At 40.3% G+C, this 24,105-nt stretch overlaps 2 protein-coding genes across 7 annotated transcripts in view; one reads left to right on the top strand and one right to left on the bottom strand.

The window, feature by feature from the left end:
* CHLSN (cholesin) overlaps window positions 1-24,105 on the bottom strand; it is a 120,655-nt gene that overhangs the window by 50,796 nt on the left and 45,754 nt on the right. The window contains exon 1 of one of the 2 annotated variants that reach the window (XM_023936787.2): window positions 22,055-22,282. The exons of the other annotated variant lie outside the window; for it this stretch is intronic. Coding sequence (XP_023792555.2) covers window positions 22,055-22,282 — 228 coding nt within the window. Of the gene's footprint in view, window positions 1-22,054; window positions 22,283-24,105 lie in introns of those variants that run through there. 2 annotated transcript variants of the gene reach the window in all.
* The window catches only part of GPR146 (G protein-coupled receptor 146), a 51,909-nt gene that overhangs the window by 19,353 nt on the left and 8,451 nt on the right, over window positions 1-24,105 (top strand). For 3 of the 5 annotated variants that reach the window (XR_015277215.1, XM_023936786.2, XM_086853842.1), the window contains one exon: window positions 2,909-2,952. The gene's annotated coding sequence lies outside the window, so the exon portion shown is untranslated. Of the gene's footprint in view, window positions 1-2,908; window positions 2,953-22,129; window positions 22,370-24,105 lie in introns of those variants that run through there. The other 2 variants (XM_086853843.1, XR_015277216.1) reach the window with 2 other exon arrangements.

The raw sequence follows: 24,105 nt of genomic DNA on the forward strand, positions 1-24,105 counted from the left end.
GAAAAAAAAAGATGGGGTTGTGAAGCCACACAAGGAAAACATTTCAGACTTCTTAAAAAAAAAAAAAAGAAAAAAGAAAGAAAATGCAAAGCACAGCGTGAACAATCATGTCCTGGATGGCCTGCAGATCCCAGCCTCTGGAGAGTCCTGACACACACAAAAAAACACCTGAGCTCTTGGCTTTATAACTTTGCAAAGCTTAGTCCAGCCTGAAAGGATAAAAACATTTACATAGAGAAAAATTCATGTCCACATGCAGAATACAAAAGATTTTCCTTGCTAAATGACAGTCTGAACCAGTGATTTATATCTTCTTGCACATTCCTTGTGCAAGCTACAGCCGGAGCTCTCCGGTATTCCCAGCGATGCTGGCTGGGGAAGGGAGTGGTGCTTCTGTCTTCCTTTGCCTTGTGCTGCCAAAGCAGCACTTCTTGCTTTGTAGTAATTAATGGCCTAAAACACACTTTGAAATGAAGTCCTTCATTAGCTACATAACTGCTACTCCTTATCACTTTCATTTTTCTTAATTATAGCACTGCAGAATTTTATGTTCTGATTCAGAATTCTGTAGGATTAATACAACACATGAATTATATTTGTTAGAATACAGAAAACAGGCTTCATGAATAAAAGTATAATTACACGTGACCTTTGAAATCATACTCCATTCTTTAAGCTATCTAGAAATAACTATGTTCATTCTGCTCATGCCACAATTTCATTTCAAACTTATTAACCAGCATTTTATTCCACTCAAGTTGCCTACATTAAAACAAAAACCAGTGAGTTCAGCTCCCAGCAAAACTGCAAACCCACTTTAAGGCTGTCACTACAGAACTTGTTATTCATCTCCACAGCCTTACAGATGTGAAGAGCCATGTGTGTAGCTCAGCATTTCCATTATGATTCATGTTGGGATTTAATCAATCTTGAAACATTATTTACTACATAAAAGGAATTGTACTTCAACAGCAAGGATCAGAAAGCAAGAAAATCAATGCAGAAGGGCTACTGAGTAACTAAAGAGGAAAGCAGTGAGTCACACGTTATCCTTGGGAAGCTGCAGCAGGTCAGCAGTAGCAAAGCTTCTCTTTGGAGACTGCTGGGTGACCACAGAACCTTTCCCCAACCCAGCCCCAGGAGCTCCATGAGCCCACAGCCATGGTCCTTGGAATGCAGATCTCAGTAATGCCCTTGCTATGCATATAAAGACACTTGTGCAACGTTGCCAGCTGAATTCAACGGTTTATGTCTAGTGATATTTATACCCACATGGGACACAACTAAAGCACTGAAGGACTGCATTACTCAGGGGGAGCCATCTCCTGCAGCCTATCCTTACACAGCTGGAGCTCCCAGAGCTGCAGATGTGTCACAGCTGTGTCCAGGTGGGACTTCAGCAGTGAGAAGAACCAGGAGAAGCTCTCCACAATCAGTTTCTGCTCTAAGCACGGGACAGCTGTCCCACTGTGTCCCTGGACGTGACTTAAATTCACACAGAAGTATGAACAGAACAGCTGCTCCTTCTTTGCATGGATCCGTGGCAGATTTATTTTAGTTCTTGAGAAGTGAGGCCAGCCATAGATTGGGATGAGCCAGCCACTACTGTAGGATTTTACAACCATCAGAGTTGGTGTTGGGCATTTCCACCTCTGTGGCACATCACAAAGACACATTAGCCATGGCAATCCCTTTCTCTCAAGATCAAGACTACATAAAAATAGTAACAGTTTGTCCTTCTATTTACCATTCTCCATCAAACTACGAAACTAAAATTGCAAGCAAAATACTGGCTGCACTGTTTGTTTTTCTTGGGCCCTTAAATGCCAACCACAAGATGTCAAACAGAGGGCAGAGAGAGGCCAAGGAGAGCTGGGGAGCCCTGACTGGAAAATGTGGTAGTAACAACCATAACTGGTGCTAAGAGTAGACAGAAAGTGCATCAGAGTGAGATCAGATCTTTTACAGACCAGCGCTGCATCTCTCAATAAAACTTTAATACAAAAAAGAATGTAGTGGCACAGGCAGCTACCTTAAAATATTTTTTCCCTGATAAAGTATTCTACTTACCTCAAAATGCAGTCATAATTAAGTACCCTTGAACAAGTTAATATTTTTCTTTTTAGGGGAAAACTCATTTACTCTTTGCCTTTCTCTACAAATATTACTGTTCAATCATTAATCTCAGCTCAAACCTCTTTAATTCCTTACGTATGCCTGTTCATATTTTTTTCTACTGAAACAGATATGGAAATTAGTGCTTTACTTGTTTTTCCTTCTCCTTTAGATAAGCTGCATCTGCATACTGAAATAGTGGCTACAAATTTTGAGTGGACAGATATATTACACTTCTTACAATGCAATAAAACGTAATTCTCTATATTTTTCCCCACAGCATGCAAAGGAACAAACACATACTCAGTAAAGTGAATTAACGTGACACTGTGTGCCAAATCCACCACTTTTTACAATAACAAACCAAAGTGACATTTATTGTGGTTTCATATAACATGACAAATATTTCATATAGGGGTTGTTACATGTCAGTTTTAACCCACCAAGCATGACATTTTTAATGACGAAAAGGAAGTTATGGTTCCATTTTTAGATCAATCTACAGCTTTTATTCAAGATCTTCAATTCACCTCACAAGTGGAAATAAAACCATCAGCCCCACTGTGAGACATTACAAGATTGAACACCACAAACAATTACGTTATAGATTTTCTAATCTGGATGAAAACACTGGGTATTGTAAATGTCACACAGAGCATAGGGAGATGCAAGACAAAAAAATTAAAGTGATCTATATTTACCAGATTGGATTGAATTTTGTTTTCATTTCTTTCAATCACCTAGAAATAACTGTTTCACCTTTTTTTTTCTTTTTCTCCTTTTCTCCTCCCAGTGGCTCCCTCTCCCAGGCTGACATTCTCCCAGGCTGCAACTCATGTAAGTAGAGCTGTAGCAATACAGTGTGATGATTATTATTGTGCATGCTTATTTCATCCATGTAAAACTGTTAAAATATTTTACCAAAACTGGGACTTCTAGACCTGATATTTATTTCTGTTTAAAAAGGACTGGATTACCAAGTCCTGACTGAAGATGTAACTGAGATAAATGACACTGACTCGCAGCTTGTCCTTCTCAAAGATCACAAACCAGCCACCTGAAGAATCTTATTAAGTTACATTCAATTTACTACATCTAGGCTTGTAAAATCTGGACTCTGTGGAAGTGTCCCATTGCCTTTGAGGCACACCAGGGCTCTTTGCCAGGCAGGGAAACCTCTGGAGAAACAGACTGAAGGCACATCAGAAGGTTTAATTTGTATTACGTCTATAAAATGCTTCCCAAGCCATGTGAAGAAGGAATGGAGGCTGCAATGCCTTCCTGGGAGAGCCTTGGAAGCCCACAACCCATGGGAATGTCATTAACAAGGGCTGATCAGGGAGAAGGGGAAAGGCAAAGGCAAAGCCAAGCCCTTGTCGGCTCAGCAGGGAAGATGCACCTTTAGGAGACTTCCAATCTAAACTTAATCTGTTTAAAGGACAGACACAAAACTTCATCTTGCCTTCTCCAAGTGGCCAGTTAATTCCATTCACGTGAGCACTGATGGTGCAAACACCAGCAATGCTCTGAGGGGGTATTTGCACACAACAAAGGAACTGCTTGGGTACGAGGGGTGGCACCTGCTCAGAGTGGAGAGGAACAGGGGACTTGTACAGCCCAGTCTAATCAGCAAAGGATGAAAAGCTAGGAATTATTTAATATTAATTCCAGTTCTGCCAGTACCAGCTGCTGTTCTGTTACTCTAAGCAGGTCACCTCATCTTTTTCATATTCCTCCTATGTACAATAAACATTTTGGTGCCCAGTGTCCAAATTCCAATTTAAAGTTTTAGTCATAAATGCACTGCCTCCCTTTACTTTGATAAGGTACAGTCAGCATCAATAGTAATACTTTTTAAAAATATCTTTCCAACTATTGTGAAACAGGAGCTGACTGTTTATGGAGTACTTATTTTTTTATGTCAGTTTACCATAGGGCCTCTTTAGCCACAGGCTTACAGCTGGAGGCCCCAAGGCATTTTTTGGGAGTGGAAACTTTTTGAGTTCAGCTCTTAACAAATTTCCAGCCTGCAGTATGTTTTTCATTAGTCTACATGGTGTTATAATAAATGATGCACTTCCTCTTCCATTTTATGATTTTTTTTTCTTTAAACATGCAACAATTTTTCTGTGTCTGTTTTTTATTACTTTCAATATACTCAACCACACTAATCTTAGAGACTGTGTATAAAAACAGAAAGGATACATTGAATAAGATATCAACTACACCCAAACAAGCTTTTAAGTTTAAATTCTTCACTGAAGGCCAGTCATAAGCCCATTATATGTATGCAGCTCCACAGGCAACCATTCTTTTAGAGGATATGGTTAAAAAAAATATCTGTTACCCCAAAACCTTGAGTTGGTGTAGAACAGCTCCTCCAACATATTCACCTGCAAGATACTCAAAAAAAGATGCAAGATACTGAAAAGTCTGATCCCACTGGCAGTTCTCCACTATATGTCCCACTGTGTTTTCCTGCTTTAAATATATATTTTTAGATAGTTGATACACACACTTTTTTTAAGACAGTCTTCTGTCTTTCCCCTCTCTCTGTAATTTTTAATAAGAAGTATTCCTGGGGGCTGACAGCACCAGGAAAACCAGGCTATGCCAACAAGAAGAGATTCCAGTCAAACATCATCATGTCTGGCATACTGCGTTTCATTAACAAATCTTTGATTTCTAAATGAATGGCAGTTCAAAGTACACATGAAACAGAGATACTTTCTGCTTATGTACCTAGAGATTGTTAGAGATTAAACCACTTTTAATTAAAGACTTCAGCAGGTGTCAGTTCATGGTACTCTCTGAATTTGGTTTGAGATGTATGTTCCAGTTACCCAGCAGCACATTAAATACAAGCAGAATCAAAGAGATTTTCCTAAACAGAGCCAAGAAAAGCTACTTTGTAAGAGAGTTTGAAGTTTGCTACTACTGATCTGTCATTTATGGAATATCACATCCTCACTTGGGAAACATTTTAGAACATTTAAAAAATAAACAAACCCCCAGCAAACAGCCCCATGAGACAGAGCCCCAGGCCACACACAGCTTTTTAATTTCAGTGGGGTTTTGCTGTGCCTCTGTTTATGCATCTAATACCCAGAGTTAATTTGCAGTATCAGGGCCTAAACCAGATAATTTAAGAGCATTCTGGACTCAAAGAACAAGAGTTTAACCATGGAAATGAACGACTGCCAAGTAATTTTTCTCTACATCATACTTAAGAGTGAGAGCAATATGGGGGCACCCTGTTTCTCCATTACTGAAAGATTCTTCATTTATTTTTTTAAAGGAAATCCAAAGATTAATTTAAATCCATCTGATGAAAATACTTTAATATTTACCTTCATATTTTGTTGTAATATATATAGTGAATTCAAGTGATTCCAAAAGTTATCCTGGATGCTTCTCATTTCAAGATGTTAAATATTGGCTCTCAGAAATTTCCATTACACATTGTCTGACAATATTTGCTGCTCTGGAGTACATGAACTGACTTTTAATTCTTAGAGAGGTAATGATAATAAAGTTTGTAGAAGCTGGGCACAGGTGACATTTTAGAATTTCGTATTTATTGCAACTCCCTCCTTTCCAGGTCCATAAAGTAAGTGTAAAAAATGGTTAGAACTGCCAAATGTATAAATTCTCTCAATCCTTTCATCAGTTATAGTTACTCTCAGACTGATCTCCTAATCACCCTTTAAAAATGAGGGCACCACAACATCTTGGCAGCAGTGTTACAGCTGACACCTGAGGACAGTAAAGGAGCATACCTGTAATCCTGGGATTTTATAACTGGTAAATCACAAACTGAAGTGCCAAACCCAAGAGCAGGCCACTACAGAGCTGTGGGAAGGAGAAAGCGAGGGAGGCAGAGCCAGGGATCCACCAGCTGACAGTCAGGGGGATGCAGGACAAGCAGGGGACAGAAGGAAGGCTGCTGAGCAGCCAGGGCTGTCACCTGCAGCAGTGAAGTACCAGCCTACATCCCAAATGCTGCTCTATGGAAGCCACAGCGTGGCTGCAAAGGGTAAAGGTGGCACAGGATGCTTAACATGAAAGCACAATTTTTGGAGATTCCAAAGGGAAGACTGGGCACTCTTGTAAAAACCAGCTTTCCCTTTTGCAGTTACTTTCCCCTACCTCTTCACTGATTACAAAATTGCACACAGAGAAATACGAAAAATAAAAAAAACTGTAGAAACCAAGATTTGTTCAACTGCTTCAGCACTAAGGTAGAAATCTGGAGTAACCATGAAGGCTCAAATAACAAAATATCCACCAGTGCAACCAAGAGTTACACAGTTATTTATTAAGATGGCTGCAGTGTAAAGAATTTCCCTCGGCCAGGAAGGAAAAATGCCTAAATTCAGGTGAGATCCTTTTGTGCAGCTATGGCAGGCACAGGTTACAAAGTGGGTCTTTGTATGGCTGCTCCACCTCCAGCTTTATTTGCTGGGAGCCTGTTATGTAACTAACACAAAAGAAAATAACCATTTCTGGGTTGTTTTCCTTTGCAAGCCCTGGGCTGCCAGGAGGAACTGAGAGAATTCAAAAGCAGCTTCCCTTCTGTTGCTCTTTTGGGTGTTTCTCTTTGAAGTGGCACCCTGAGTGGCTGCTCATTCACCAGTTTTGTAGGTAGCTTTTAAAGCAATACTTTCCACCCTTCAAGCTTAAGTACAGAAACATACAATTAATTAAGCCAAGTTAGTGGTGCTATTATTTCAGCCTTTTATTTCTACTTGGTGTCAGACTCTTAAGACGAAAGTACTCTTTGTAGTAGGATTTCAGACACTCTGGGGAAAATTATGAACTTTAAGACTGATCTGATCTGGTTCGTGCAACACATGAACAATATAAGGAAACCATTTAGCTACTGCTTAAAGGAAAATTCATTCTAAAATCCAGAAACAAGAGTCAAACTTTGCAGTGTTACTGTGCTGTATTTAACTGATGATTTAACCCTTTGTTTTGAAATTTTGCTATTTTTTTAATCACTTTTTCCCTGTCAAAAAAAGACTCAGCCTAAAATGTGGAATTTTTGCAAAGTCGATTTCCTGGCTAGGAAATCTTTGGTAACAGATAAATGAACCACTAACCTGCCAAATGGCTCTAATGGAACAAAAATTGCATCTATTGCTGCTTATAATTGTAGTGGCCAAACACCACATTACTGGTTTCCAACTATTTTCCTGGTGTGAAATGTTTGTAAACCAATCTCTTGCACTGCTGCCAAACTCCAGGAATGTTCTCTAGGATGGTTTCAGTCCTTAACAAAAAAATAGAAATTCCCACATCATTAAGAATTACTATGGAGAAAAGATCTCAGTGAATCTGTCTGACTGTAATGGCTCACTCCCATTTCTACACACTGTGTATGTTGTTCATTTTCATTCTTTGACCATGATATTTTATAGCCATAATTATCTCCTTTTTTATAATACAAACAGTCCAATTTTCATTCATTAAGGCAAACATTTTCTTTGTATTCTTCCTCTGTTTTTTTCTTCCCTTTAAGATTTGCTATGAACAATAGATACAGTAGATTTATGCTATCAAAATACCTCTTGGGGTAGAGATTTATTAATGAATTGTTTTTTCACATGAGCATAGATTGAAAGTGGCAATAGTAAAATGGACAGCTAGAGGAAATGATACTTTAACTACATTTCCATTCTCCATAACCTTTAGAAGAAATCTGTGTTCATACAACCTCATCTTCAAAGATTTCTGTGCAACAATTTTCTCCTATATCTGGAAGGCTTGAAGAAGTAATGTGCAGTCAAGCAGATTTTAGAAGCTGGTAGCACTTCATGGTCAGCTGGCTGTGAAATCCCACTCACTACCACAGTCTGGAGCTTGCAAACTTGGTGCTTTACAACTTTTTTTTAAAGGGTTGAAGTGTGGGAAGACTGCAGCCAAACATTCATTAATGAAGGCAGTAATACCCTGGACACTTTCCTTTGCTTGTGCTTTCTCCTGTGCTGCAAAGTGAGCTGTAGTGCCTTCAGCCTGTCCTGTGAACTTCATAAAATACACCCAGAGGGTTAAAGCCCTTCCTCCCTCCTCCCACCTGAGGGCTGCAAAGGGAAGAGCTGCTGAAAGCCTGGGAAGAGGAAAAGGTCAGGAGCTGTGTATTATATCCTGTATGTTTGGATTAGCCCACAATAGCTAAATAAACTGATCTGATGCCCAATGACATTTTCAAACAGTAGCTAATAAAATTAGCAGAAGTATGCAGAGACAAAAGATGCACACAGACACGCCAAGAAACATCTCTAATACATCGGCACAAGCAGTGACCTAAGAGAATTTCAGCAGTTTGGCCACACCAATCAGGGTTAAATATAAAGGAACTCATGGTAAAAAACCTGCTGACTAGAAAAGACAAATATTCCCGCCTTTCCCATTATTACCACTCTATTGATATGCAGCTATCAGGTTTTTTGCACAGAACCATGTTTTTGAAAAAGAATCATGATCTTTTCAAAATAAAAAAAAAGGCATGCTACTGACATGAACCACAAGCTTAGAATACTTTGGAAAAGCTTCTGTGTATTAGCAGGGTTAGCGGGTCTGAGGGATTTTCACTAAAAATCACATGAGGATCCCGAGTCACATCAGCAGAGGAAGGAGCTGAGATGGAGGAGGTTCCTGCAATGCTGGAGCTGGCACAGAGGGAGAGGAGCCCTGAGCTGCCTCAGCTGCTCAGTGCACTGCAGTGCCCCTCAGAATGAGCTCCCCTGCTGTCCCACCTGGACACCAGGCACGTGCCACTCGCTTTTTGGTGGCCCTCAGCAGAAAAGAGGCTGTGCCAGGGCTGGGCCACATCCAGCTTCCACAGCCAGTTTCACCAGAGCTCGTCTGGAACGGCCCTCAGGGAGAGCTGGGTGAATTCCTCAAACCAGACACGCTGGTTCTGAGGAATGAATGTGTGATTAATGGGGTTGCAGCACTGCTACAATTGTGGTTGCCTTTTTAAAGTTTTCCATCAAAGTTCTTGCAACCTGGAATACTGTAGGAGATGAAAAATGAAAGGGACTCAGAGTTGTGCCCATATAAAAGGCAGTGCTAAAGCAACTAATCTAAAATTTGCAAATAAGTCTTGCTTACCTCAGCTGATTTGCACATTCAATTTCATATTTTTTATGCAATTACCAAAGCATTTTCAGACTTGTTATGACCAAATATGAACTTGCTGAATATTCACACTAAGGTGAAACAGAAATAAACAGTCTTGAATGAATCCCATTAATACTGCACCTTGCTTTGCACATAAAACAGTGATACTGAAAATGAGAAGGAATGGCAGTGGGGATTGGCTTCATGCTGTGCAATGAACCAGGAGATCTCTGCCCAGAGTCTCTATCATGAACCACCAACTGCTTGCGTTCCTTTGAAGGTACCCACTTAAGATAAAAATATACTGAGGAATATCTGTGATAATCCTTTGTATGAATAACCACTCTTTATAGACACTCTGCACATGGGTAGGAAGGGCTGAAATACAGCCACTAATTCACTAATATTGTAGTGATGCTTCAATGAAACCACTTCAGCTTATAAAAATAATACTCTGGCAACCACAGTCCTGAATAACTACTTTCACTTTAACCTTGTGATTTGTTTAATCCACCCGAATCACTGACTGTGCCCAAGTTACTGCAGAGAGCACTCCTGAAAGGTGAATTTCTAGAAGTCATTATAATGTTGAACAAAATTGAACAGAACTTTGTTTTGGTCTTATTTAGATTCTGTAAGTAAAAACTCTTACTAGAAATATCTATCTAGTTAGATGTAGCAGCACATTAGGGACATCAGCACCTTACAGTGCTTAAACATCTGAACCACTACAGATTATTCTGTAAACAAAACCTGCACTGTTCACATCCCACTTTCATATTAACAAAATTACCCATAATTATGAACTTCAGAGCTGTGCATTAACTTTATAGAACCATCAGCCATGACAGACATATTTGGGGTAAAATGGGCAGGGAACTGCCATATTCATATTCAATGTATGAATCAAGCCAAAAGCACTGAACAGTACACTTCATCTGAAAATTAATCTTGTGAGGAGATTTCCAAGGCTTCTGTGATCCCTGCTGCTTAGTGCTGACAAATGACAACTGCCTGATGTTCTCTCTGTGTCTCTCATGCTCATACCAGACACCTGTCCACCTGAACCTCTACCATGTGCACAGCAAAAATAGTTGGCTTGTGCTTAAAGGTGTTTTAATTTTCCTGGCAGGTCACAGAAGAGGCTCCACCTTCACTGAGGTTTGTGCTTGCTGACTTTGCAATAAGGCAGAATTAAAAAATAAGTCACTAAAGTAAACCTCAACATTTCCCTCAGTCCTCTTGCAGCTGTAAGGCTAGGACCAAGTCTCAGCACAAAACCCCATCCATAGATATGCCCCATGGATTCTTCATTTATTTTAGGGTTAATGTCATTTATGGTTGATAAGCAGAAGCATATCTTAAACTTTACTGCTCTGGTGAGGCTGGAAAACACAAGAAATAACTGGAAAAGTTATACTAAGTATGGATACTGTTGAAATGTGGACCTTAATAGTCAAAGCACGACAATCTTATCTGCCCCACAAGTTCCCCAAGTAACTCCAGGTGATTGACTACCACTCATTACTACAAGCTGTAGTTACACAGCATAATTGTGCCAGAGATTTGATATCTCTGCACTCAAACAAACACTGTGGAAAGTCTGCTGGACAAACCCCACCAGGAGAATGGAAAAAGTATTAGGTTGTGAGCACTGCAGACTGAAAGAAGTGATGGACTGGCGGGGCCTATCAGAGCAAGCAGTTGCCTCTATAAAACCAGGAGAGCAGCAGACTCCAAGGAGCCACATTATTGCCTCCTGCTCTCCCTGGAGACCAAAGGAGTGCTATTCCATCTCACAATCTCTGCTTTTTTTTTTTTTTTTCTACAAAAAGCTGATATGCTAAAGTTTATGAGGTCTGAATTTCAAAAGGAAAGCACACTTCCCCTTCAACTCCATGCCCAACTGTCACTGGTATTATCAAATATAAATCAGCAACACCGTTTGGGTTTTCTTCTCAGTGTTTCAAAATACAAACCATACATAACGGCTTAACCAAATTAGTGATAAGTATGAAATAATACAAACCATAAAAAAAAGGAAAAGTCATCATCCTGGGCTGTCCCACACTGTCTCCTCAAAGAAGTGTTACTTCAGAGATTAAAGAAGTGCTTGTTTATTTAATAATTTGACCAATCTCCAGCAACAGAAAATCTAATGGAAAATACTTGCATGGGACCTACAAGAAGAGCTGCTGTGTGATAGACACTGCAGATAGAGATTTTGGGGGGGGGTTAACTTTAATATAAACAATACAAGCTTAGCCAAAGGGAACAAAAAAATAATTGAACTAAACAAATATTTAGATCATAAATACCAACACTCAACAAGTTCTAAGGTGATAACCTTAGAGCCTATCTCAGAGTCCTGTTGTGAAGTCTTAGCTTCTAAGAAACTGCAAAATTAAGAATAAGCAACTAATGGTATAAAATAACAAAACACATTTATGTTACATACTCCAAAGAAGATACACATGCTAACATGAATGACAAATTATTCATTCATTTTATGGATCAGCTCCTTTATGGTTGAGAAGTAAAATCATATATTAAACTTTCCTGCTTTGGGGAGGAAGGAAAACACATAAATTATTTCTTCATTACAGTTTAAAAAGGCAAATTATTTAAGGACTATTTGTATTCAAGCTAAATAGACGGAATCATGATGTTACAGGCTTTTTATTCAAATGCAAAGAATTTACATTTACCTACCACCTCATTAAAGTCAGATGATAAAGCGGCACCATTTTCCTTACGTGATTTTTTTTTTCCCCCCCAATTAAAATGTTTCTTCCGAACGCTTAAAAGAATTCTGAGGTTTACAGTACTTTTCAAAGCTCACATTGGCTCATTTTCAGGTCTAATGTTGGTAACTGTCTATAGTCTCCAGAGGCCAAGTGGATGTTGCAGGGTTTTGCTGAACAGCATTGTGTTTCTGAGGTGGGGGGGATGTGACTGCCGGCATTCACAGCTGGGAGGAGCCGCTCTGAAGAAAATCACATCTCACTAACATAATATTTTTGTCGGCTTGGCTCATTCTGCTGCGGGTCCACGACTCTGTTAATGTGCACAGAAGAGCTGCTCTGATGGTCAAATTCTTTTCCTGTAGCAAAGCTCTCTGGGTTTGATGCAGCCGCTGTTTGTCCCTCGTTACGTAATGACACCAAAGGCTGAACTGTTCCCTGAACCGCAGCGTGTCCTTTCCAAAAAAGAAAACAGAGCTCTCCAAACCCTTTCACAAGCAGGGCAGGGTACCCAGCAGCATGCCTAGGGCAGGATCAGGCCCTGGCTGTGCCAGAGCTCCAGCTCTGTGTGGCTGCAGCTTAGGGGATTATGAGCACGTATGTGCAGGGCAGTCACACAGCCCCAGTGTGCAGTGCCACGCCAAGGGCTCCCCTGTACTCTGCCACAGAAACGAGACACTGGGCTCTGCTGAGCTCACTGAAGGGTCAGCCTTGATGGGCAAAATGCTTCTGCCAGCCATCAAGGGACAGCAAGGCAGTGCCTCCCAGGTGAGATTTTAAGCAGTTCTCCTTTCTGTTTTTAAGAGCCTAGAAAGAATTTACATAAATGCATCTAAGCCTTGGATCAGTAAAAATGAATGGTGCCGGCATTAGAAAACAATGTTTGGTTTTTAGAGAACAGTTCTTTAGGGAAAACATCGCTGTTTGAATTTGTCACGCTCCCACTTTTATCTGGTTGGCCAAAACAAAGCTACAGTAGCTTTTCTTGTGCATATCAATTTTCATGCACATTAGTCTAGATTTATCACTGTTGCTTTAGGTAATAACTGTGCTTTAATGTTTTATTTTGTTTACTGCTCTAAATATACAAGATCTCTGTGTTTCTGTATATTAAATCTAGAAGCATTACAGAAGAGAAGTAGAGGAGAGGAATTGGTCAAAAGTTAGTCCAATTAGTTTTTGAGACCCTTATGGATATTTTATTCATAGGATAGTAAAAAACATGCAGCAAACCATACTTTGAAATATTACTGCAGAGCAGACACAGCAGTAACTAATTAACTAATTAATCACAATTAAGTTGCATTTTCATTTATATTATAAGAGAAGGTAAGCCAAAGGCAAACTTCAAGGCACTAAAAATTTCCTAACTGCTTTCAGCAGAAGCTTTGAATAAGCAGAATGACTGCTGCCCTTTCAGCCTTCATAGCATTTTAACTACACTAATCACTGTGATTTTGCAAATCTGTTTTCTACTGTACATAGCAGAACACCTACTTTCCCTTCGGGCTCTGTCAGCTGAACTTTATGTTGTTCTGATAGAAATGCTAAAGCAGCATTAAAGGCAGCACCCTATTTGTCATGCCAGCATCACACCCAGCAAATGTTTGATTGGCTCCATCATTTAAGTCTGAGCACAATTCCATGGATTTCTACACAAGTCAGACTGATTCTGAAGTGATGCAACAAAGTTAAACAAATGTCTGGTCAAAGTGATTCATGTAAACATCAGTGTTTGTGATTTGCACATCAGACTGGTTCAGCTGAACTCCTGCATGCAGGATCTGATAATCAGATAAGAGGTTATCAGAATATTCTGCATATTTTTCCACAACAGCCACAACAAGTATGGCTCATTTAAGTGAAGACAGACCAGGAGACTCCAGTGGCCTCCCTACAAACTGTGCTTTACTGTTCTCAGTACCCAGTGCCTGTGTGGGCTCTGCAAAAACAACCATTTATCAATCATTAGTAAGAAACTGGCTCTCTGACTAACTAATTACTCCTCAGCTTTCCACCCATTAGCACAGGAGGAAGCAGATTATACATTTATTTTTGTGGTGGGTTGACCTCAGCACCAGGTACCCACCAAAGCCGCTCTATCACTCCTCTGTGTGGCTGGACAGAAAATAGAACAAGAGGGAGAGATCACTCACCCATTACCATCCTGAACAAAACAGACTCAACTCACAGAAAAATTGATTCATTAACCATCAAATTAGAGTAGTGTAGTGAGAAATAAAACTGAGTACCTTCCCAGAAGCTTGTCATGCAAACCCAATATAATTCTACGTATCAGGGCTCCTGCAGTAACAAAGGTGCTCCAGAAGTCCATTTTGCTTCCTCAAGCAGGCAGGAATTATTAAAAACGGTATGTTACCTATGAAGGACACTAAGAAATCTCTACAAAAAGTCTGTTCAAATTTTTAGAGAGTTAATTGCTGTATGGCATGTGAGTGGATACACTGCAGTTAGTAAGCACTAGTATTTATTTCCATGTCATTCATGTCGCTGTAGTTCCAAGAATTTGCACAAATCCTAACCATGGTTTTCCAAATACCGTGGAATGGATGCAATGTGGGCAGCAGGTGGCTACTGGTAGTAGACTCCAGGTGTAACTTCACAGATGATTTTATAATGGCAGGTTTTAGGTTTAAAGAGTCCAGGTTTACAGAGGTTTCAGACTCTTTTGCACATTTCTTCCCACAAAATTGCTTTGGGGTGCTTTTTGCCCTTGGAAACATTTGTCCAGCCTGGTATTGGCCTGGAAAAACACCATCCATTAAGAGTACCTAAGGAAGCATCCGTGGGTCTGTGGAAAGATAGCCAAGGACTTAAATGAAATCATCAAACACACAAACCTGTCAAACTCTTTGTCAGCATCCCAGAACAGAACGTGCTAAGGGTTATTTTCACGTTTGATATATACATATGGCTGTAATGCAGAGTCTTAGAAAAAACTGAGTTTATTGGTAGAACATTTTGATGACTAAGGGATAAAAACCTCCTGTCACTGATAAAGTGGAGTGAGGAGTGGCACATGGCAAGAAAAATCAGAACTCATTCATGTCAGAAAGATGCTTCAAGCCCGTGGTAAATGCAAATTCTTATTCTAAATCTTACCGTCTAATAATAACCAACCTTAGATCAGCATTCATTTATACCAGACCCCCTAGAATGCAAATTTAAAATCTTTGATTCAGACATTAAAAATGGAATAAGATGTAATCAGTAATTATGCAAGTTCATCCAGGAGGCAGCTAGAAAATGCTATTTCCTTCACCAAACAGTGAAAATTAAAAGCCCCAGGAGTGTCAGGAACAAGATGTCTCAGACTTGCCAGCAATTAACAAAAGATATGTTTATCTCCAGCGGATGTGACAAATTTTGAGGTCATTTCAGCCTTAGTGCAGCTCTGCTGAGGGCTGATTTTTCCCTTCAAACTCTAAACTCAAACCAGTTTTATAGTTCTTCTATATGCTATCTGATAAAGAACTATGTAGATATTTCTACTTTTACTGGTAACGTGGTCCCTGCGGTCAGAGTCTGTTCCAGAGGAGTTTCCTCCCCAGCTAACGTGATGGTCTGATTGCAAAGTCACCAAGTCAGCTTTCACCAGGGTTTCTAACAGGAAACAGCATTTTGTTACAGTTTCCAGGAAAAGTACCATCTGTGCCTCCTGTCAGTCTCTGCAACTGGCACCAAAAGATCTGTGGGGAAGGCTTCTGCACTGCCAAATTTCAGCAGAGCTCCCTGCCACAAGCCCTGAGCACGGCTGAAGCTGACAAACAGTGGGGGAAGATAAGAGCTGCTGTTTCCACCCTGCCAGCTCACCAGGCCAACTCATTTACAGAGTAATTCCAGCACAGCCCGTGCACCTTTGACACTCTCTTCCTGGAATAAATTCAGTCAGCAAAGCCCAGAATTGGTGTAATTTGCATTAATTTTGATTGGTGAGAATCTGTCTTCTTTACTGGAGTGATGCTGATTTACATGAACCAGAAGTACAAACATTCCTTACCTGGAAGCTGGGCAATTCCAAAATTCTGGAAATGCAGAGATCCAGGCAGCTGTGTGCAAATGAGGTGCCTGGATCAAAGGCTGTGTGCAAAAGACCTGTTTGCACTTTTAAAAGACATTACCTAAACGAAGAATTTTACCATAAAACTGTGTTTTACATTATCTCAAATATTAAAAAGGCTTCAGAAGTTTCTACAGTATGATGATCTTTACATAAAAAAACCCAAACATGTAAGTTCCATAAATTTTTCTTCCCAAACCAGTCTCAACTGACTTGTTGCTCTACAGTTTAAGTGTCTATAGATACTGGGTGCAAAACTCCTTATATTTAAACACTGATGACTGCAAATTATGAAAAATTTATTAATGAAATCACCCACTTAGTCTATCCCTGAAGTCAGAATAAATGAGTGAAATGTTTTCATTAAAAACAGTGGGATAAAGTGTCTACTGAGTCCCAGCTGCTCTGAACATCAACATCACAACAGTAAAGATGCCTTCTGAAGGTGTCTATAACCCTTGTTAGATCCATGGAGTTGTACTACTTCATACAAAAAGAATCTGCAACTTACATTCAGTTTTAAACTGAAGAGAATTATTTGCCTGTGTGCTCTCCCAGAAACTGAAATTTTCTGTATTTTTTAATTAATTCTTTTGGTTTCTGTGGCTCACCAGTTACAAGAACACTGAAAATTGTCACAAAGGTTAAATTTTTTTTTAAAACTTTGTTTTCAGTGAAGCAGTTGATAGAATATATATGTATATGTAACAACTTTCAGTCATCTTGACACTGAATGTTATTTAAGGTTGTTGCTACTTAAAGTAGGACAACTACACTGAAATTGGTTTCCAAGGGCTCTGAAACATGGAGCAGAACTGTAGCAGTGTTAACTGGCTGTTCAGCACTCTGAATGGCGCCATCTACTCTGCTGATGCTTAAAAGCTGTCACTTCTTGTATTCCAACTGGTCAACTTTATAAAATCCAGAACTGGGAGCACCTTACATAAGCTGATTTTCTAATACTGCATTCATTCTAATTATTCCTGTTATTTAATACGCCGTAAGTTCCTGGAAGTGAATGTGAATACTAGGAAAATTACTCAGGTTTTGTTTTGCATATAACTTAATCTTTTAAAAAAGCATTATCTAGTGGATATTTGAGCATCTCCAAATTGTATCTCATGTCAGGATCCATGGCAGCTAAGGCCTACAGATAGATGAATACTGGTAATCACAGTGTAAATTCATTCAGTCTGATGGAATCCTCACCTTTAGAATGCACAAAAGTAAGGTATTTCACTTTCTGCTGAAAAAAGGGACAAAATCTTTAAGTATTAGAAGTTGCACTGTTCCCTCTGTAGATAATTCTTTCTTGCTGTACAGAAACATTAAAAAATAAACAATAAGTCATGTTTTCCATATAGAAACTCTTACAGAATTCAGTGATAAAGCTAAGTCAGGAAGGGGTGGAGCAGCACATCAGTGCCACTCATCCTATGCTGGGACAGGGAGAATTTAACAAAACAAGGCTGAGTTTATGGAGTTAACCCATGCAGAGCCCCCAGGGCAGCTGCTCCCCAGCAGCTGCTGGGGGGGGGCACAGCCACTGGCAAACCAACAGAGGCTCCACTGCAAAGAAATAAACAGCACAAAAAAGGAGGATTTATCTAGAGTGGCAGATGTGCCTGGCAGATAACATCTGTGCCTAAACAAGGGACTCCTTCCACACAAATCTTTAGGGGCTGCTGGGCTATCTCCTTTCCACAGAACTTCTATCCCATGGTAGTTGGTTATTACAACCTTCCAGAGCACCATGACACTACCACTCTCCAGCAGATCTAAAAGGCTCTTAAACACAACTTTTAGTGGTTTTGATTATGATTTCCAGAGCAGCTGATCCTTTTTGTCTTCCTTTATTAAGTATATTACCTGTTCTCATAAGCTTTAAGCTGCTTAGAGATTCAGGAGGAGAAACTAAAGCAAATACAATTACTCATTTCTGATGGATACACACGTTGTTCTGAGCAACCTTCTATCAACTCTAAAAACAGAAGAAAGTTCTGCAGTTCTAACCTATTAGAGAATATCCACATCCTAAAAAACCAGCTGACCCAGATACCCTAAAATCAAGTTTTCCTCTTTCTTCCAAACAAAAAGCCCATCTGAACTCATTTCTTGATGCTTAGTGACCCGTGGCAGCAATTTGCAGGCTTATTTTTGACATGGCCTTATATGAACTCAAGAGAGAACAATCTAAGAACAATCAAAAAGCCAAACAATCTAAACAGAAACCAAATGTGCAGCTGACATTGTTAATAATTATATTACGATAATAATTTTACATATTTTTTATGCATTTAATAATAACAGTGACAAATAACAGGAGGTCAAAACAGGAGGGAAAAAAGCATCTATTTAGCAGGTTACCAAGAGGCCAGGGCAGTAAGGAGATTATCATGGCACAAGTGGGATGTGAATCACCAGGTAGCTGCTATACAGATGATTTACCACAAAGATGGTGCTTACAGAATGATAAACAGATGAGACAGAGGTTGCCAACATCTGTGGAATAATAACAAAGGTCACCCAGCAAGTGAGAGGGGGCCCACAGGAAAGTGCTCTGAAGACAACACATATTCAGAATTTCTGGAAAAGGATCCTCAAAGGGTGACCAAAGCAAAATGCAAAGAGCAGTCTGAGGAACACTGGTATCTCTGTACTCGTGTAATGTGCAATGGCAATGCACCCTATCAGTTCTTGAGAATGTAAGCTTTATTGTTGAATCAAAATAGCAAAGAACAGCCTGAGATGTCCCACAGTGAAGTCACAAAGTAGAAGTGAAAGTGTGTCATGCTTGGAAGCCCTGTTATATGTTGGATATGATACTGTGTGGGTGACATATGAGCAAGCAGCAATGGGAGGTGCAGTGTTAATCGTAAGGGAATCACCAGGGAGAGATAAAGAGCAAAACATTGGGCAGGCAGATGTGAAACTCAAGGGGTATTTTAAGAAACCAGGACATGAACATAAGAATTGATGCATGGATAAAAGGAATGTTAAAGGAAAAACATTGGTCCAGGGGAAAGCTATAGAGCTGGAAACGGCTTCACAGCACTCAAATTGTGCAGAATTAAGCAGGAGTAGGCAAGAGTTGGGTTATATAAGTGAAAAAACATGGGTTTATTTTAATTATTAATTATTGTTATGCTGCTTCTAAAGCAAGCTACATAGCAAAGGGAAAGGGTTTAGAAAACCAAAAGCTGTGCCTAATGAAGGGTGAAATCAGCGGGACCAGATGTTTGGGTAACTGCTCTTCCACAAGTTCACTTACCACGAAGGGCAAACCCCTTGTTCCCTCTTCCAACTGACCTACTCTTGCTTTTTGATTTGTCCTTTTTAAAATATCCAACATCAGCTTATTATATTCAATACTACTTTGTAGCAATTATCCCTGCTGTTTGATGATGCCTTCTTTCACCTTACATTGCACTGAATTAACCACATTATAAATAGAACCAATATCAATTATGAACTTCCCCCTGCCAAACTGGTCAATGGTTGCACCACAAAGACTTAAATGACAGGGTTGGAAGTGGCTTGTTTTTCAGCCCAGTCCCCAGTATCAAGCAGGATTTTCTTCTCCACTCATGTTAAAAGCATTTTATCTGAGCTGTATCATTACGTTATAAACAGCAGCAACTCAGCAACTGCATGAGAAAAGTGTATTCTGAAACCTACTTGCCTGCACTGCTGCAGTTTTTTCCCCCCTCACTTCTAACCTGAGATATTTAGTTTTATTTTTCTGTATATCCAGCCTACAAGTCATTTGTTAATCCCTGTGGTATGTATATAAACTAATAAGCTTAAAGAAATGCCATGTTAGACTGAGAGGTAACAACAATGTGACACTTCACTCTCCAGCACTTGAGAATTCACTGTGTTCCCCTTGATGTACAGCTAATTGTAGGTTTGTTATTTTCCAGAAATATTGATCACCCACTATTTAAAGTTTTAAGAATCAATCCATAAGTAATATTCAGCATGACGCTTTCAAAAAAGCACCTTTCAAACCCTGGTGAGGAGCACCTTTCAAAGCCTGATGACAATCTACTAAGTCATGGTTTATATATACATACAGCACTTCTGGCCATGATTTTTAGTTTGCTCAGTCTAGATTTGAATCAAATCTGTGCTGCCCAACAAAGCTCTGTGTAGGGCCCAGCCTTCCCCTGGGCAGCACAGGGTTTCAGTCTGTAGGAATTGAGATCCTGTGGGAACTCTAGAGGATGTGACAAAGGTACAAGTGTTTGGTGTGTTTAGAGACTTACCTTGTTGGCAGCAGCTTTATTAGCTATGTACTTTACTAGATATTAGTTTATAACGATACCACAGCTTGTGAAAACACATTCAGAGGTCAGATAAACCAGGTAAGAGCTACGTCACAGATAGATGATAATAGAGCAAGTAGACAAACCATGTATTTTATAAACAAAAAATCTGCAGAGAAAAGAGACAGCACTGCAGCTGGATGAAGGATTGGTTAAGTCAAATAAAATAATCCGAGCGTAGAATGGTCATGCTTCAAACTCTTACCCAACCTGCTCTGCAACTTAGTGCTGCATTATGAATGAAAATGTCTGAAAAAGCCTGACTGCAACTAGGAACTCTAATACAACTGAGCAGAACTTCATTTTTTTCTCATTATTTAAAGTTCATTTTATGGATCTTTTCTAAAATAATCTTTGCCATCAAGTGCTCTCAACTTTTTGTGCTGTGGTGCAAGAAGGTTTTTCTTAAGTACCTCATGGACATTGTTATCTAAATAAAACCACCTTCAGCTTTAATGGAGTGTAAGGAAATTGGCTTTTGGCCAAGTATGAGCACTCTAAAAGTGCTTCTACATGAATACCTTTCTTACTTTGCTGTTTCCCTGGTGAACTTAGGATGATTAAAGTCCTTCTAAAGTTCTGAAGCACCAGAAATGTGATGCCATGTTGTTATCCACAGCACATACACAAATCTATCTGTGGACTATGTATCGAACATCAACGGGGGAATTTTCTGCTATTTGGGAGCTGCAGTGGTTTTACAATATTCATAATAAACCTTTAAATACAAACTGTGGTCAGAGTAACTCAAAGTGGATGACCATTTCTAGACTTCACAGAATACTCTGAGTAGGAAGGGACCCACAAGGATCTAGTCCAAGTGTTAAGCAAATGGCCCATATGGAGATCAAACCCACAACATTGGTGTTATGGTGTCATGCTCTGAACAACTGAGCTGATCTCAGGTTTAGTGTTTTTCCAGTATTTATTTCATAAACACCTGCTTATTTTTTCAGTAAGGGATGTTACATTCGTGTTTATTTGCTACGGAATAAAGCTTCAGAATTTCTAAATGTAAGACAAATCATTTGAAAAAAGGCAGCTCTCTGTTTTGGTGATATGAGTTGGAAACATACTTCAAAGGTAGTAACTTTTCATTAGTCTGAGGAGTTTCCATATAAACAACGGAACAACCACAGTACAAAATTCATTATGGGATAAATTATCAATCTGCAGTTCAAAAGCTCTTTCAAGAAGTGATCCATTTTAAAGTTGTGGAAAATACAAACATTCACATCCATTAACTGCAAGTGGCATGCAAATAACCCTGAGATTAATCAACTTTTTTAAAAAAATGAAGCAGAATGGAACTCATAACGCCATCACAAAATGAGGGTTATGTCATAACATCTTTTCACAACTCCAAAACAATCTCCAAATTCAAAGTAAACGCTCAGAAACTTTTCTCCCTACCTTGTTTTACAAGCTGATTTATGTTTGCCAGCACCACAAGCACCTGTGCACTTTGTAGCACAGGAATTTTTAAATACTGATTGTTCAGGATATATAGCCTATGAAAATGAAACCTCAAAGCTACATATTCTCATCCCAAGTTAAAAATAAAACCCACGCTGTCGAGTGCAGGCTGTCGGCTGCACTTGCAGGGAATGGCACGGGCTCTGCAGAGCCCCAGCACCGATGACAAAACCATAACAAACCTGCACGCCCGTGGATTTTAAGCAGTAAATCCGAAACCCAGGGACTACAAAGCGAGCCGGATCCAAGAGCTCCGAGCACAACCTCTCACTTCTCGGAGCTGGCTGTAAACAGGGGAAGGGAGGGGCCAGGCGCCTGCCAAGCCAAGCAGAAACTTGTGAGTAACTTAGAGAGGCAAAACAAGTGCAGCGCGGGCAGCGGCTCGCAGCGCGGTGCAGGGCCAGCACCATGAGCCCCGGGAGAGCCACAGCGGGGCCTGGCGGGCGGCTCGGTGCCCCGGCAGGGCGGCTCGGTGCCCCGGCACACGGGAATTGAAGGTGAGAGGCTGCGGGGCCGGGGCAGCGGCGGGCGGGGGCCGCGCGTCCAGCGCCATCCCGGGCTCTGAGGGGACGATCCGGGCAGCGCCGGGGCGCTGTAAACAACAGGCTGCTGCTGCAGCCCTCGCTTATGAAACAGCGGCGAGCCGGGGCTGCGGGTGAGCACACGGAAGGGGAGAGCGGGGATGATGGATGGATGGACGGATGGACGGATGGGTGGATGGATGGATGGATGGCCCGGGCAGCGCCACAGGCACGGCTGGCTGGGAAATGCGGAGCGGGGCCTGCGCCGCCGGCAGGTTCAGCGCCACAGCGGGGATTGCGGCTGCAGAGGCAGAAATGCCTCACCTGGGAACTCGAAAGTCATCAGGAAAATTTTTCCGAGGAAATATTTTAGTTTTTTGTTTTGTTTTTTGCTCATTTAAACGGTAAATATTGCCGTTTTCCTAAGATTACTACTCAACACAATGAATCGCCTGTCATTTCTATCATTAAACCAGAATTGTCGCGTTTAAGAGGATGTAAAGAAAAAGTAAGGGTAATGACTAAAAACACTTGTGAAGCCAGACATCCCCCTGCTCTGTAAAATACAAAGCCTGGTAGCAAAGACTTTTGATCTTCTGAGACAATATACAGGCAAGTTATTCAGTGGCTGATGTAATTCAGTCTGGAGTAATCAAAGCTACATGCTTAAGGATAAACCTACATAATGGAATTACATGATTGTATCCATGCCTGTGCTTAGTCACCTTTGCACTCACCAGAATGCATAGATTTGCAATATCTAGTTCCAGTCTGCTGCTTTGCTTGAATCGAGTCATAACAGTTCAATGAGACCTAGTTTTGGTTCCCTTCAACTGTGAAAAAAACAGCTTTTTTCTTTCTTAAAAACCTAAAACAACAGATGCTTCCTGAAAACAAACTGGTTTTCAGTGCTTGAAAATAGAATGAGGATGGAAAGACAACATAAAGATATGATACAGTCCACTCATACACAACAGGATAGCTGAAGGACTGATGTAAGAAAATGAACCAAAGAAGTCATGTTTTCCCACAAAGGTGAAAACAACCTCTGAAAACAATAGAACTTCTGGTGCTGCCACAGAAGCTACTTCTCTGAGGAAATCCAGCATGGGACAGTGGAATAAAAATTTGCTTGCCCAGCTAAAATTACTGTATTTTTAGCCTGATTTCTGGCTCAGCTTATGTTACTTAGAAGAAAAATGCACACAAAACAACTGCAGTGGGAAATAAAACATGAAAGCTGACACAATTTTGGGACAAAGTTTGTACTATGGCTGAAGAGTCAAAGGATTAGCACCAGGGAGATGCAGTCACGTCCCCATATGCTCACAGACCCCACACGGTATAACTTCGCCATCTGGTTCATGGAGTATAGCATGTTGTCTAGTAGCATTCATTTTCATTGCACAATGTTTATTGTGGATTGATTAAATCTTGCTCTCCCTCTGGAAAGAATCCAGGTACATGTACTTATACTTTGCTATAGGTGCTGACAGAGAAGCACACAAAACCACGGGAGAATGGGACAGGCAGAGTACGTGACATGGGAAATCGCCTGCTGCACCAGCTCTACACTGTTCCTGAAATGGGCTGCCATGAATAACAGCCATGATTTTAAGGCTGTGTTTTGAGTTGTACTTCAGTGATTATTTCTTGTTTCTGCATTCTGGAAAGCGACTTTGCACAGTTGCCTTGAAGTTCACTTGGTTTCA

This window comes from Cyanistes caeruleus, chromosome 17 (assembly GCF_971803275.1).
Source record: "Cyanistes caeruleus chromosome 17, bCyaCae1.hap1.1, whole genome shotgun sequence".
Taxonomy (NCBI): Eukaryota; Metazoa; Chordata; class Aves; order Passeriformes; family Paridae; genus Cyanistes; species Cyanistes caeruleus.